The 17,806-nt window shown below is 33.9% G+C and overlaps 1 protein-coding gene across 2 annotated transcripts in view; it reads left to right on the top strand.

Moving 5' to 3' along the window:
• Pyroxd1 (pyridine nucleotide-disulfide oxidoreductase domain 1) overlaps positions 1-17,806 on the top strand; it is a 218,284-nt gene that overhangs the window by 147,010 nt on the left and 53,468 nt on the right. For both annotated transcript variants that reach the window (XM_090411724.1, XM_090411723.1), the window contains exons 10-11: positions 10,069-10,181; positions 15,615-15,737. In XM_090411724.1, coding sequence (XP_090267850.1) covers positions 10,069-10,181; positions 15,615-15,737 — 236 coding nt within the window. The remainder of the gene's footprint in view (positions 1-10,068; positions 10,182-15,614; positions 15,738-17,806) is intronic.

The raw sequence follows: 17,806 nt of genomic DNA, 5'->3' as shown, positions 1-17,806 counted from the left end.
ACTGTAGAAAATCCAAGATCTTAAATCAAAAATAACAATTGTAATGTTAACAAATAGGACATCATTGTTACTGAAAAAAAACTATCTGTAAGAAAGAATGTTTATTCATGTTATCATAAATAGAATTTAGCTTGATGTAGTTTATAAATAATTAATTTTTTTTTTTTTCACTAGAGGTCATGTCAGTAGAATAACCTTTGATCAAATCATTGTTTCTCTAGCTTACTGTATGCAATGTAATTCAGCTTGTCCTGTATATTTGTATATGCTCCAGATGATGATCTTAATATGAAGATCCAAATGTCAGGATGTTAAAAGAGTTATTTATAACACTATTGTAAAGTCCATAATTTCTAAAATGAATCAAAGTATAACTAGTTTGTCTACCATATGCAATTTCTTACCAACTTCTCTGACTCCACCACCACCACACCAGAGATACTCATAGGTCGGTAGTTAGACATATTAGTTTTTGCACCATCCTTGTACAATGGAACTATCATATATTCTTTCCATTCCTGTGGTATCATTCCCAAGCTGAGACTCAAGTTATACAAACATGTGAAAATACTAGCCAATTTGACTGAACATTCCTTTAGCAAATGTGCTGATATTCCATCCTATTGACAAATTCTAATCCAGGTTATACAAAAGCTCTTCAACCTCATCTTCGTCCAATGCAGTTGTAGCATTAGGCATGATGTTGCATACAACTGGTTGATATAGCTTAGCAAAGTTGACCTCCATTGATTGAACAATCTCTTCAGTGTCTGACACAAGAGTACTATCATTCAGTAAAGTTATTCTTCCACATTCATTCTTTCTTTTGCTTGCAGCCTAATGATAATATTCTTTTGGATTGCCTTTAGCCTGCATAGCCAATTTCTTTTTATATTCCCATTTAGCTTTCCGCATAATACTCATTACTTTTCTGGCATGTGCTTTATGTATTTCATGACCCCTCTCACTCTTATTCTCATCATGTTCTTTCCACATGATCTTCTTCTTGTGGACGTCTAGCTTGATAAGGTTGCAGGACTAACTGGACTTAAGTCATCTGCACATCCATTTCACTCCCACCTATTTATTCTTCGAATTCTAGGGATACATTCAAATACCCCCTCATTTAAACACTCTTTTCTTAGATTCTTATGCATGCTGACATTTTTACCATTCAGTAATAACTGATACCATGGAATCAAAGATGGTATTCTCCTAAGTTGATCATCATAATTTCCAGCTCTGTGGTTCAGCATGTAACCTGTTCTAATGGGAACATCAATATAATTAGGTACTTCCCAAGAAAGCACGGCATGATCACTATCACCAACTGGTGGTAAAATATTCTTAACAGAAACCCCTTCTGATGCTGTGAACAACTCTAACAATCTTCAACCTTGAGTTCCTTCTTTCACATGCTGCTTGAGAAAGTCGTCTCACAACGATTCGGTAAATTCTTCTTCATTCTTATCATGAGATTTCTCTTCTATCCATTTAATGTTTGGATAATTAAAGTCACTCATAATGATCACTCATTTAGTACTCATAAGGCTAAATTGATAATGCATTTCATTGTCCCCTGTAACTGAGCTACCGGGTTTGCAGCAACACCCCATCATATATTTCATTTTGTTAGTCTCCACTTCACACCAGATAGCCTCAAACTCACTGCTACATGGGAAATTATTATCATAATTGTTTTCTTGCATTATTACCCTAACTGGACTTAAGTCATCTGATATCATTAATAGTACCTCCTTCCTATCTCTTCTGTCATTCCTGAAAATAGAGTGCCCATTACACTCAATCATCGCTACCGTAACTGATTCTGATAGCCTGGTTTCACTGATGTCAACAATCTTAGGCTACAACGTGTTCAGTAAAGCAATGAATTCAATCCCTTTGTTTCTGATGCTCCTGTCATTGATATAACAAGTTACTCCTAAGCCTATTCTTATAATTATATATGCAATCTATTTGGTCTTGTTGTATAACTTTCTCTTTTTCCTCCCCAGACATAAGGTCCAAACCCAAAGCAATATTTCCACCCCTTCACCAGATGCATAACCATTTTCAAAGCTATTCATATCTTTATCTTGTTTGCACACCATAGCTGAACTTTCACACACATTTTCCACAATGTGTTCTGATCCTCTTTCTTATCCTACACAAAATTTTCAGCTATTATCAAGAAGGCTTAAAATTTTGTGAAACGTTTTTCCACTTTTTCCAATTCTCTGGTCAATTTTCTAATAATTTCTTTTAATCAGGATATTTCTGCAGATTATCATCACTACAGCAATGCTTCTATTCATTCAGACAAAGGTTCTCCTCAGTAACTTGTGCTTTAGTCACTGTTGTGACAGGTTTTTGGCACCATTCTCATTCTAGTAAAAAATAATATTTCTACAATTATGTTATTAAATGCTTTCGTATAATAAATACACTAAAAACTACAATAATATACTAAAAAATACACCAATTAATGTAACACTCAATAAATCAATAAAAATCACCAATCTTTCAGGAGCTTTCTAATAGCATATCTTTTTACCAGATAGCCTCGAACCCAATCCCATGTATGTGTGGGAGGGAAATATGTGGAGAAATACATCTGTATTTCAGTTGTGAATTAAAACTGAAGGAGGCAAGATGGTTTGATTTAAAATCTGGTGTGATATAAGAGTGTGTTATCTACACTGTTTATATGAATTACATCATGAAGGAAAGTGGTATTCAACTTAGCTCTGTAATTTATATAGATGATGTTATATTCTAAAATAAATCCAGTACTAATCTGCAGGATTCCTTAATAAATTGAATGACTGACGTAACAGATTTAGTATGAGAAAATCGATAATAAAAAAGACGATGTGAAAACATCGGTTGCTTCCTGAATTGCTAATAGCTGAACATCGAAGTTATGTTAGCAATTTTTTTTAGTGCCGATGGTAGATTAAATATGGAAATAGATAATAGAATTAGCCAAGCTAGTAGTGAGTCATTAGAATAAATTTATATGGAATAAGAGAGAAATTAGTTCAAAACTGTTTATTAAACTTGCTTTATAAAAGACAGTGTTCAAACCAATTTTACCTTATGGTTTTGAGAGCTGGATTAGAAATAAAACATTTGATTAAGTACTACTAGAGACAAAAGATATGAGAGAGTTCTGAGAAAAATTAGGAAAGTGAATGGACACCATCAATGACAAAATTATATTAAAAATGAAGATATTAGGAAGGAACTTGACATTGTTACCATTAGGAATGTGTGAACAGAGCTAATCTCTGGTTGTATGGTAATTTAAACAGAAGGAGAGGAAAGATTAGCAAAATATGTGTTCAGTGGTAGAAAAAATGCTGAGAAGACCAAGTTCTTGATGGATTGATGCAGTAAGAAGTGCTTTCAGATATGGCAGTATTTGACAGGTAACAGATTAATTTGGAGACAAATTAATCAATAGAAATTTAGTAATTCAAACTTTTCATACATTGCTATCATATATCTTATATATCCCTTAGAAGTATATATGGAAATTTAATTATAATAATGATTATTATTATTATTTAGAAGTATCCCATCATTTTTGTCTTTGAGTAACACTGATTATATCAGCATGCTATTTTTACAATTCCTTTGGTTGCACCATCTCTTTTCATTGATATTATCTCTTATATTGTGAAACTGGACAACATCCAAACAATAAAAAATTAAAAAAAAAAATAATAGTACAACATTTGATCATGTGCTGTCATTTTCATTTCATCATGTTGTACCTTAATTTTTGTTTTGTTTAAAACCATATGGAATAAAGTTCATCATCAAATTCCTAAATATGGAATAAAGTTCATCATCAAATTCCTAAATATGGAATAAAGTTCATCATCAAATTCCTGTCATGTACCCTCAAGAGGTATACAAGATATGATAGTACTACATTAAAATTTTACATCATTACTAACTTCCTATCTACAATTTTCCTCCAAATCAGTCTGTTACTTGTCAAGACTCCAACATTACTAGATCTTATAATTCCATTGTCTAAGACACATTGTACCGTATCAATCCACCTATATCTTGATCTTCCTCTCAGTCTTTTTCCTGCTGACTTGTCAGAGAACACTTGTTTTGCTAATCTTTCCTCGCCCATTCTGTTTAAGTGACCATACCTCTTGACATTAGCTCTGCTAATGCATTCCTGGATGCCGACAATGTCAAGTTCTTTCCTAATATCCTCGTTTTTAATATGATATTGACATTGATGCCATCTGTTTACGCCTCTGATCTTTCTCAGGATTCTCATATTATCTGTGGTATCTAGTCTTTGGTCAAGTGTTTTACTTCTGACTCAGCTCTCATATCATAAATTAAAACTGGCTTGAACACTGTCTTGTATACAGCTAATTTAGTGTTCCGACTAATTTTTCTCTTATTCCATATGAATTTATTCAGTTGACTTCCAACCATACCAGCATTGTTGATTCTGTTGTCCATTTTCATATTTAATTTACCATCTTCACTAAAAATCGTGCCTAAGTAGCTGAAATGTTTTACTTGTTCCACAGGTTCTCCTTTCACAACGTAGTTGACATTTTCAACGATTCTGCCTATTTTCATTGTCTCTGTCTTTTTATTGCTGACCTTCATACCAAATCTATTACAACAGTTATTCAATTTAGTCAAGGAATCTTGCAGCCTTCTAGTGGATTTATTTAGAAGTATAACATCGTAAGCATAAAGCAAAGAGCCGACATTAACATCTCCAAATTTGATATCATGTTTAATACCACTTTCCTTCATAATGTGATCTATATAGATAGTGAATAACAGAGGGGATAATGTATATCCTTGTCTCACACCAGATTTAACATTAAACCATCTTCCTGTACTTCCTTCAATTCTAACTGGTGATGTAAACTCAAATAAAGACTAAGCATTGCTTGATATAATGCCCCAATCACACCATATAACTGTAGCGTATCGAATAGTTTCTCTCTTGGCACCTTGACATATGCTTTTTCCAGATCGACAAAACTTAAATAAAGATCTTTGTTTATATTCCCATGCTTTCTCAACTATTTGTCGCAAAGTGAAAATCTGATTGACAGTCTCTATTTGGCCTGAATCCAGCTTGTTCTTCACCAACCTTTTCTTCCCCAATTCTTCTCAACTGTTTCTCAAATAAATCTTAAAATCTTACCAGGAGAACTCAGTAGGGAAATTCCTCTGTAATTCTCACATTCAGTTTTATTTCCCTTTTAATATATGGGTACTATGAGAGCTCTACTCCAATCATCAGGAATTTGTCCCTCTGTCCAGGGCTTCTGAACTATGCAGTGCAGCCACTGTAAGACTTTTATACCACCATACTTCATCATTTCTGGTCGAATATCATCTTATCCTGATGCCTTTCCACATTTCAAGCCTTTGATAGCTTTTTCTACTTCAAGTATGGTTATGTATTCCTGACTGTATGCCTGTTGAATATTTTTACCACTGTGCTATCACTGTGTTTCCTTTAGCAATTTTTCGAAGTAATTACTCCATACTTCAAGGATATCTTTTTCTCCTTTTTATGTCACCTCTATCATCTCTAACTCCTTTTACAGCACTCTTTCCTCCATTTCTAAGCTTCTTCAACAACCTCCAGAATATCTTGCCACCTTCTTGATATTTATTTTCTATGTTCTTGCCCAAGTCCTCCCTTTACTTTTGTTTAGCTAGTTTTACACAGTGTTTAGCTTTCTTACATTTGTCTCTGTATTCTCTAAGAGCTCAAGCTGACTTATTTGCCAGGAACTTTTGACATGCTTTCTTCTTTTCCTTCACTGCCTCTTAACTACCTGTATCCACCATGGAGTTCTGATGTTTCTATCCTTGCAGACAACCTCACCACATGCCTCTCTGGCTGAATCAATCAGGGTTTTCTTCAAGGTTTGCCACTGAATCTCCAAGGTTTGGTTCCTGTTCTCAAACTCTTTCATTTTTTCTTCAATAATCTTTGTGTATTTTAGTCTACAGTTCACATCTGAGAGCTGCTGAACTTTTATTCGCTTTTAAACTTTCTTACATGTTATTCTTTTCAATATGAAATTCAATTTTATCCTGCTCGAGACTAAATAGTGATCGCTTCCTGTTTCAAATCCTCTGTACACTCTGGTGTCCTGCACCAGGGAGAAAACATCACTATCAACAATAACATAGTCAATGAGACTTTTCTTATTCCTTGCCTCTTCTCTCCATATGAATTTGTGCACATTTTTATGTTGGAACACTGTGTTACTAATAACCAGTCCATGTCCTGAGCAGAAATCCAACAGGTATATGCCATTATTATTAGCTTTGCTCTTTTCTCCAAATTTTCCCAAAATATTTTTTTATATCTGACAATCATTTCCTACTCTGCTATTTAGATACCCAACCAGGACCAACTTTTCCTTTTTTCACTGTCTCAGTAGCTTTCTCTAAAGCCTCAAAAAATTCCACTACTTCTACCTTAGAACTATTAATCTCATTGTCCATTTCCCCATTCTTATATCTGCCCACACCACTCTACTTGAGACTGCCTGCCATTCAAGAAGATTAGCCTCGTATTTAGTGTTGAATACTATAGCTTCTCCTTCTTTTCCTTCATTGTCATTTCCTGAATATAACATTTTGTATTTATTGCTCAGAAAGATCTCACCAGTTTATGTTTTTTTTGTTTCAGTCATCCCTATTATGTCGATCTGGTACTTATCTAATTCCTCAGCTAGTTACATTTCTTTGCCATTCAGGCTTCTTATGTTGATAGTACCGATCTTTAACTCTGATGTTGAGTTGGGGTGTGTTTTCAGATTTGTTCCAGTAGCTGACTTTTTGCTGTTTGCCTGGTTCCCTGGCAAAAACAATGGGGGGGGGGGGACTTGTTTAACTGGGGCGATTTCCCTGCTGGCATGAAATTTTGTCATGTTGTACCATTATTTTGTATTTTGAATACAATTAAGAATACAATTTGGTCGGCTAAATCCCAAATTTCCAGCCCATCCTCGTTCATTCAGTATCCAGGTAGATACCCAACAGGTGCACCACGAGAAGGTGGGGATTGGACATTAGGTCAGAAGCCCTGGTCGGTTCTCCGCATTCCTTTAAAGGCCATGTGGAGGTCGCCTTTCAGTTATAAAACTTTGATCCTTAAGCACCCCTGGAATAAAGTTTAGTTTCTGAATACCAAACAAATAAGGATGAGTTGGGAATTTAGGACTTTTCCATAAAGTTCTAAATTTCAAGCTCATCCTTATTTATTCAGTATCCAGTTTAGTGGGTCAAAAACATTGGTTAGTTCTCTGTATTCGTAATGGTCCCCATCCTAGTTATCTAGCTGTGACCCTTAGCTGATGACACTTCTGTTACTTTAAGTAGTTAAAAAATGTCTTACCTCTTCTGTGGGTTCAATGTTGAGAATGTGGTTGGTGTTTTTAGTTTCCTGCCTATTCTCATTTTAGTTTGACTTTATATTGCTGATTTTCATACCAGACCTGTTGCTGCAATTATCTAATTTGTTAATTACGAGGGTGGTGTGAAAAGTTCTCTGCCTAAAAATGAATTTATAATTTCAAAATTATTTGTATTTTTCAACATAATCTCCCTTAAGACTAATACATTTATTCCAGCAATGCTCCACTGCCATTATCCTGTCCCTGTAGTGGTTCTCAGTAAGTTTTGCAAAATACCCCTCTACAGCTGCAGTCACCTCTTGATTCAAAGAAAAACGCCGACAAGCAAGGAAGAATTTTAGTTTCGGGAAGATATAGAAGTCAGAGGGAGCCAAATCTAGGGAATAGGGTGGATGTTCTAACAATTCATACTGCAGATCCCTTAATTTCCCCATTACCAAAACACCTTTGTGGGCAAGTGCATTGTCTTGATGAAAGATAATTTTTTCTTCTGCAAACCGGGTCTTTTTTCACGAATTTTTTCTCTAGTGGTTAAAAGATCGGAATAATATTCCCCAGTTATTGTTTTGTCCTTTTCAAGATAATTAATAAACAAAATGCCTTTAGAATCCCAAAACACCGATGCCATGACCTTTCCTGCTGATGGAACAAACTTTGTCTTCTTTGGTGCTGAACATCCAGCTTCTGTCCACTGTTTTTATGCTCTTTGAATTCTGGTGTGTAATGGTGAATCCAAGTCTCATCCATAGTACTAAATCGACACACAAAATCAGTTTTATTCTTGTTCTGTTCTGTTCAGAGATTTTCATGCGAGTGCGTTTTTGATCTGCTGTGAGCAAGCACTGCACCCATCTTGCACAAAGCTTTTTCATTTGCAATTTTTCATGCAAAATGTATCCTACATTTTGAAATGCCTGTAGTCTCAGCAATTTCATGCACTTTGACTCGCCGGTCATCCGTCATATCGCACTTGATCAGTGATTTCTGATGTTACACATTTTGGATATCCTTCGCATGGATCATCTTCAAAGCTGGTACGGCCACATTTAAACTCGGCAGCCCATTTCTTAATTGTCGAAAATGAAGGAGAAGAGTGCCCATAAACTTTTATGAACTTAGAATGAATTTCTTTTGACGTTAAACCTTCTTTTACAAAGAATTTTATAATCACACAATACTCACTTTTATCCATTTCAAAGACAACACTTTTGCTTCAGACAGCTGTATAAAAACAAACTATTTGATACGATGACTTGCAATTTCACATGAATGCTTATGATATATGTACCAACTTAATAAAAAAAAAATATTGCTGATAGTGTTGCCATCTATGGTCGAAGCCGGGAACTTTTCAGACCATCCTCGTAAATGGGCCGATGTTTAATTCTTAACATTTAAAATTTGCTCTTTGATTAATTATCTTTGTTATTGATTTTATTTGTTTTATTTTTACTATTTGATATGATGGAAATAGCAAAGCTGATTGATGATAGAGCTGCCCCCTTCTTCCCTCCTTAGCAACCAAAGCAAATTTAGATTTGTTTGGTTTCTAAGGAGGTGGTGGTGGTGGGGGGGGGTGTAGCTTTAAATTTACTTTGTTTCCTTTTATTCTTTAATTTTAGTTTTTCCAAATTTTTGGATTCATAATTTTAAATTCTAAATCTATAGTTTCTCATTCATCATTTACTTGTTTACTGTTCATGTTTCATTGTCAGCTATTCAATGTACTTATGTAAATTCACATACCTGAGCTTCATTCTCAACACCTTTCTCATATTGTACGTTTCATCTCATCAAGTTTAGCTCAGAATATCTAGTCAGTACTGCTTTCTGATTGCACTAATAGGTATGTTCTTTTAACCACTCTTATTATAATCTAAATTTTATATTAAATGTAAATTTGCCTTTGGTTGGTAATGGGAGTGGGTGGGGGGGAGGTACAACTCCATCATCCAACAAGCTTTGCTGTTTCCATCATTATTGTTATTACATGAGCAACATGAAACTGTAGTTTCAGAAAATTTTTAGATTACTATTTGAATTTCTATTCTCCTTTATTGGTCATTCATCTTTAACATTATTTCCAATCTCATTATTTTTTGACTCATTTATCAAGTTCTGTGCTAAATATTGTCATCCTTACTTCTGAAAAATGCAGGTATGTCTAACTAATAGTCTAAATAATAGTTTCAATAATAAATTTTAATTAGTAGAATATTAATTTAAAAATTAATATAATTCATTAACCTATATTTCAACCTGTGGACTAAAGCCTACAGGTTGGAATATAGGGGAAACTCCACTACTGTAAAAAGCTTGCTGTTTAATAAATTATCTAATATCAGGAACATGAACATTTCAGAAAATCCTTGTACTACTTTATTTTATTGAATCTACAGTTTTGAGTTTTAAGTTATGACTTAGTGTTGATTGAATGATATTTCAATAGCCAACCATTTATTTCTAGCTAATTTCCACCAGTTGTGAGGGAGCATTTTACCACTTGCCACCTCTTCAAATATCACTGTTGAACCATCTTTTATTCAATTTAATAAGTGTTTATAATATTTGTGAAATGAATTTATGTAATTTTATTACTGACTTCTTTTTTGTTCCCCTTTTAAATTAGAACCATGGCCAGTTTATGTCAAATTGACAAATGGATCACTACATGGTTGTGACTTTGTTGTCAGTGCTACAGGAGTATCTCCCTATGTTGACCCATTCTTGCATGGAAATAATGTATGTATATTAATTGATTTTTTAAAAAAAATAAAACTATTTTAGTCTATTGTAGTGAACATTATTATTGATATATAGTGAAACAATGATCCTAAGGAGTTAGACAATTGAGCAGTTAATTGAAAGTAGAAATGTGTATTTATATTTTGCCTGTTTTGTGAAAAACTCAATTTCTGTGATAAAAATCCAACCTTTTTCATATGAGAATGGTTTAAACTCACCTTGTTTTATCCCTTATAAAGGGATTTTTGCATCCTATACAGGATTGGAAATCCAGTCTTTCCAAACTGAGAGCATTGCTTCTGTGTTCCAGAGACAAGCTGCTCTCTCTCTCTCTCTGTGTCTGTGTGTGTGTGGGGGGGGGGGTAAACATATATACTCACCCACATGCAGACAAAATCCAGGTCTCTTAGTTTATATCATAGCCATTGTCATACTTTTTTTATCTATATATTTATATTGAGCCCATACACGAAAGGTTGGTTAATCAAGCTATAGTACATTAGTACCATGTATGCGTAGAATGTGCTGCTGCATTTCATGCTTTATATCTTAGCCAGTAGTGTTGAGTAACTATTGAGGAGGCTACAAGGAATGTTAGATATCCCCTCCACCTTAGGAAAATCATGCTTTGCCAAACATTTTATAGAGAGCAACTTGTTATGAAGTTAAATGTACAAAAATATGTAGTCATGAATGTAATTTTACATGCAAACTGTTTGCATACTGAGTATAATATGAATTAAAACAAGAATATGATCTCTTATGAAAACTAGGTTAAATAAATTTTGCCATCACAAGAAAATGTTTATCATTTTATAAAAAAAAAAAAAAAAGATATGTATACGAAACTTTTTCTTTTTCATTTCAGATTTAGTTTTTGATTATTTTAATTCATGTCATTAAAAAAAATGTTTATGACAATTTATACATAAAATCTCTCCAGCTATAATGGTATAACATTGCAGGTATTCCTCTGTCATTTAGAGACTTTTTTAAAAACACGATGCTTAGTTTTCATTTTAACTATCAGTTCAGTTTACTTAATTTTTAATATTTTTAAAAAATAAATGATTCAGTAGAGAAAATGATTTAGTAATAGTAAATAATTCAGATAGCACTGTGTGCATTTCCGAATTATCAGGGGCATATCAAAAATTTAAGGATCATAATAAGTCTTTAATGACACATTCTATAAGAGTTAGTCACCAGACAAATATTTGTATTGGGTGATTGGGATTGAGTGATGGTTGAGAGGATGGCTGTTTGACGGATATCAAGCAGTAGTGTATTATATATGTGTATAGTAGAATAGTTAGAGAATGAAGGTGAATGGGAATGCACAGAGCTCTGTACATTGGCCACTGTTATTTAATTTGTATAATATTATGAATAATTTGGATCAGGAAGGAAGATATATAATTATTTGCTGATGTACCTTTTAGGAACAGCAGTAACATATGAATGATGATATTACTACAGGATGATGAGAATTAGTGATTAGTACTGTGAACAGAAGAGAATGGATGTATAAGGCTATAACATCATATTGAGAAAGTTTGAGGGGTATATTGAAAGTGACAAAGCAAAAAAATGGCTACTTTCCTGAAAATGACAATGATAAACAGGAATAAGAAAAGTTAGTGTTACTCTTGATTAAAATTTATTTAACCACATCCAGACCTACTTAATATTAAAAATTAAGTAGATCTGGTTACTTGTTTGACCTCATAGCCTTAGTGTTGTTTCAGATGTAATTCCAAATAACATCTGTTTACCAGAATTTCTTGGAGGTTTGGAAGCAGCAGGGAGTGAAGAATCAAATAACTACAATGATATCAAACCTATGGAATGTTGAATATGGGGAGAGATTAAGGGAGCATGGATTAGTTCGATAAATAGACAGAACAGAAGCAATATGACAGAAACATTTAGATTATTATTATTTTCTCAGACATATCCATGGAGTAAAACCATTATTTATGCAATATTGTCATGCTTTTGTTTGAACTCATTTGCTGACAAAGCACTCAGTGTTTTGTCAGTGGTAAGTGGATAGTAAGAATTATTTTAAAATAAAGCATGATAGGCACTGTACGAGATTGAATGGACCTCCTCTGATGAGTTGTGGTACATCATGAAAAAGTACTACCTAGTTAATAATAATGTTTATGCCAAACTGTATATAGAACTCTGGATGAAGTTAAAAAAGAACTGAGAGATTGTTTTGGCAGAAAAATCAACTAATCTTAAAAATGAACATAGTATTGTGATCAGTATGACTATAAAGTAATCTGCAGTAGTGTGCTCATAATCATTATGCATTCATTAAACCTTAGGAGGGTGGGGAAAAGAAATATGCACTTTCCTTTGAGTTACACATTCACAAAAAAGATTTCTTACCTTTTGTTACCCATTGTATAATTGTTTATGAATGGCTGGGATGACATCATACAATGAATTTTTTGTATAAAAAATGTTGCAATAAGTATAAATATTCTTTTTTGTTAGGTCAAAATCAATAAAATGATGACATGCGAGTTTGCATGTATTATACAAGTTCTTTTCAGAAAGTTCCAAGATACAATTTATTGAAAATATATACAAAATCTGATGAGCTACTAGAACATAACACTTTCAAAATATTCTCCTCCTGCTTCAATATAGTGTTTCCAGCATTTTTTACACTTTTGGAAGCACCTCTGAAACTGTTCTTAAGGAATGGCTTTGAGATTCTCTATCACATTCTGTTTGATTTCGTTTACATCTTGAAATCTTCATGATTAAATATGGATTTTAGCTTAGGAAATAAAAAGAAGTGACAGGGGGTTCTGGTAGATGAGTGACTGTTTTTTAGCCAGGAACTCTTGTGTTAAAAAAGCTGAATGAGCTCTTTCAAAACATGTCCAGAGTGAGGGTCATCTTCAATCAAAGTTTGACTATATTTAAACCTTTTGAACTTCTTGAATAATGTCTTTGAGTGCCTTAAGGCATTATCCTTAAAAAAAAGATATCCCTGATATCATTTTTTTGTAAACATTTGATAAGTTTGATCCTATGGTTTTGTTGCCAAGTTAATGCAAAATTTGATGTATGCACGTTGTTTGTTAATTCCTGACATCGGAACACTCAGAAAGGAAAAAACTCATTTATTCATCAAAGTACGGTAGGTGACTGAGATGGCACAATGACTATGGGCTTGTTTCACAATATTACGAAATTTCTGTACATACCTGCTTACAAAATAGAACACTAGCATGCCCAGTTTCTTTATAAAAGTAATAGTCCTGGAACTTTTGGAACATGCCTCATATGTTTTGCAATTTTGTGTTTAGAATCACTGTATTATTATAATCATCAGACCTTCAGAGAGTCATTAAAAGAGTTCTCTGATGGTAGTGTGTGGCCTTCCTCAAGGACTCATTAAGGGAGTCCCCACACAACGTTCACATCAGCTATCATACCGTCTCTTAAATGTATTTACACTAGATGCATTCTCCACTTCAGCAGGAGAACTGATTCACTTGCTCACTGCTCTGTGAAAAAAATCTAGTTCTTACCACTTCCTTATCAAGACACAAATTTAACTCCTACAGATGTCCCTTTGTTATCTCCCCACTTTCCACATAAAGAAAAATGTCATCAGTCCATATCCTACACTCTTTTGACTATATTTAAACCTTTTGAACAATTTGAGTCATATAAGCTCTGAATATGCCCTCATAATCTGCATTCCATAATCTCTATATCATCTTAGTAACTCTTTGCATCTTTTTCATATCTTCTTTATCTCCTCAGAATACAGGAGAGAAACCAAATCTGCACATATAATAGTCCAGGTACAGTTGTATATTAAGGCTTTGCAAAGAGGAAAAATTACTTTATTATTATTATTATTAGACACCTCCAGGGAGTCCAAAGACTCATCGAGGGAGGGTACCTGCTCTATAACTCTGTCTCCGTCATTTCATCCACCAACTGACCGCAACTACACTAACGCCGTCTACCACCACCACCACTAGTATTTCCAAAGACAATCACAAACATCCATGCCTACGGTGGATTCGAACCCGCAGCCTTTTGGCTGGAGAGCAGATACACTAACTACTCAGCCAGCCAGGCTGGCCAGAGACTTCTTTATTCTTATATGGCAACTTTCATTTCACCACATCACAATTATCCTCTTAATTGCATTTTCAATGTTTGCTGTGTGATCTTCCAACTTCATGATCCTAATCTCATCAGTTTCTCTAAGCATAATCCCACCATTATAATATGCCATTGGAAATCTCATCACACCAAGTGCATAATTTTACACTTCCTTTTGTTGAATTGATAGCCATTATTATTTGTCCTTGGTTCCAGCCTATTCCAGTAATTCTGTAAGTTCTGTATAGCATCCCTGTTGTCATGCTTATCTGTGAATCTTCAGCAAAGAGTTGAACATCTCTAGTCAGGTCCTTCCCAATATCATTTAATGTATAGATTGAGCAACAGTGGTCCAATGACTGATTATTGCATATACTATTATTCACACTCCCTAGTATACCATTTTCTGATACCTGTACATCAGCAACCCTCCTATCCAAGTCATTAGTGTATATTTCACTGCAATATCCTCCAGTTTATGCGGATTCCTTATCTAAGTTCATTAGTATCAGAGTGTATTCATTCCATTGATGAAATTCACCATAACTCTTATAAAATATATAATAATAATTATCATAAAAATATAAGCAAATTGCTGAATGTAACAAACCTTTAAAGCTATGCTGTTCCTTGCAAAGTATAGCTTGTCTGTCAACCCATTTCTATATGCGAGTTTTTACCACTTTCTGTAAGATCTTCACCATCATCACCACCACTCCAGGGATAGTGATAAGTTGGTGGTCAGACACATCCGTTTTTGCACTTGATAATGGAACTGTCACACATTTTCTTTCCATTCCTGTGGGATCTTACCTGAGATGGGACTCAAATTATACGACTGTGTCAAGGGCCTAACCCATTTCGCTGAAGTTTCCTTTAGCATATATGCTAATATCCCATCTGTCCCTGTTGCTGAATTCTTATCCTGGTTATGCAACAATAGTAGAACCTTCATGTTACATACACCAGGTTTATAGATTGTTGTGATGCATACACTCATTATTTGATTAGTCTCATTTGCTGACACTAGGGTACTGTCTGCATTCACTAAAATTCTTTTGCATTTATTCTTTCGTTTACTCACAGCATAATGATAAAATTCTTTTGGATTACCTTTAGTCTGCACTGACTTAGCTTTCTTTTCACACAGTACTCACAACTTTCTGAATCTTTTATCAATAGTAAAGTACAATTTAATCTGAAAACATGGAAACATTAATACTAATTTAATTGGTTACAGCATACAAATTCTTAGATTAATTTATTTTTATATCTATTTTCTAGTTTAATTTGGCTGAGGATGGAGGCTTAAAAGTAGATAACCAAATGAAAACATCAGTTTCTGATATATATGCAGCAGGTGATATTTGTACTGCTAGTTGGACACTAAGTAGGCACTGGTTTCAGGTGAGTGCAAGAATTATGCAGTAAAATCTTATTTTTATTCTTCAGTGTTACAACACTTTTTTTTTAGTTCTTTACTAAAAGATCATAAAATTGGATGTATATATTTAGATATCGGATACACGTTGGTTATTATTCCCTTTGGTTGCCTCTGTAGCGCAATTGGAAGAACAATGAAACATTGCGCTTTCCGATTGGAAAAGACCTGCGTTTGATTCTCGTCATTATGAGGCGAATCCTTATAGGGCTTTTTCAGTTGAAGATGAGTTAGCTGATCTCATACGGAGGTAGCAGGTTTTTCTCCTGGAAACTCAGGTTTTCATCCCACACACAGACAAAATCGCCCTTCAGAACACATGCAATTTACAGACAAAAAATACTGTTCTTGGCGATGATGGGCGGTAGATGCCATTGATGATAGTAGTGTGGTATTAGGGGAATTAAATAGTAGAGGAGAGGGTGAGATGTATTCAGCGAAGTAGAGTAGTGTCCTCCTACGATGAGTCCTTGGACTCCATGGAGGTGTCATGTAATAATAATAATAATAATTATGATAGTACTTAAAATGCTGTGGAGGTTTAGACCACAGTCTACTAGTCACTTTGTAGCATCAATCTGCTCTGTTGTTCTTCTGTCTCTAACCAATTATTTTGATTTCTGAAAGATTGAGCAATATGTTTTATTAGATTGATTTATTTTTATTGAATTTATTTATTTATTTGTATTATTAGAGAAATGAGTTTATTTAAACTAATCTGTTGGTTATACATGATACCAGAGAAATTTAATGATTTATCACAACGCAAAAGTAAAATAATAATAACTAGCCACCTTGCCCATGCCCAGTGGGTTTAGTCAAAATAAAAATATAAGTAAATCCTTGCTTGATGCTTTGTGTTCTTATTCAAATTACTTTGTCTTCCATGTTCTCTTTTTCTTTCACAGTGTCTTGGTTACTGTTAGGTAAAATATTGAAATAAAATTATCCAGTTTTTGTGTTGTGAATAACCATTACATTTTATTATTAGTGAAACAGTTTTGTTTCAGCAAAGTTTGTGCTAAGTTGCTAACAGAGAAGCAGAGAATTTTTGACTGAAATAGAATCCCATGAGTTTAATAACACAAGCCACTGTATTTGCTGGATTTGTTGTATGCAATTTTTTTAGTCTCAAAAGAATTTTGGAATCCACCAATTTGATGTCTAGGCCATCCAACTGAAACTTAATAATTTTTTTTTTTTCCTGAAAATGAATTTCAATAAATATTACCAACTGTGGGCAGAAATCACATAATTCCAAACAGATATCATATAATAATAGAAATAGAGGATATTATAAATCCATCCTTATTTTATAGCTGGATATATAGAAACATAGAAAGTTTTGATAATAGACTAGAGAGCTTATGAAAATACAGCCTTTGGCTCAAGCTACTTAAGATTATGAGCTCTTCCCAGGAGTCCCTATATTTATCTTTTATTTTAATTCTGTTGGCAGAAACCTTACAATGGCAAAAGCTCTCTGTTCAATACCACAGCAATTATATGTCAGAGTTATATTTTTCATAAGTGAATTCTAAGTTGGTGCATAATTGAAAAGTTTATGCCTGGTCTTTGATGACAGCTACAGCAATCAGGACAGTGAAACCTAAAAGCTAATATATGGCTGTGCTAAACCAGGCATGATGCAGCTATGCCACATCATGTCTGAATAAATAGGTGAGGGTTTGAACTACTTTGCAATTCCTCTTAAAAAATTTGTTTTTCTATAGAAACCTGGACCACAGAAAAATCTGACTAAAAAGTAACCTAAAATGAAGATAAACTGTTGAGAATGACATCCTTTAGCAAAAGCTCTTATGGAGAAACAAGGGAATTGAGGAATAGACTCAAAAACCAAAAGAAGCACAAATTATTTGGAGCCAAAAAAAAAACATGAATTCGATTCTGGAATGTGTGGACATTATATGAAACATCAAACCATCCAATTTAGCCAAAGAAATTAATGGAATATTGGGAATAAGTGAGACAGGATGGAATGGACAGGGAGTCGATCCATTTGAGTTCAGGAGAA

This window comes from Typopeltis vanoorti, chromosome 2, assembly GCF_054136105.1.
Source record: "Typopeltis vanoorti isolate ZY-2024b chromosome 2, IOZ_Tvanoo_1.0, whole genome shotgun sequence".
NCBI lineage: Eukaryota > Metazoa > Arthropoda > Arachnida > Uropygi > Thelyphonidae > Typopeltis > Typopeltis vanoorti.
The sequence above is the reverse complement of the archived record's forward strand: the minus strand, read 5'-3'. Positions and strand labels throughout refer to the sequence as shown.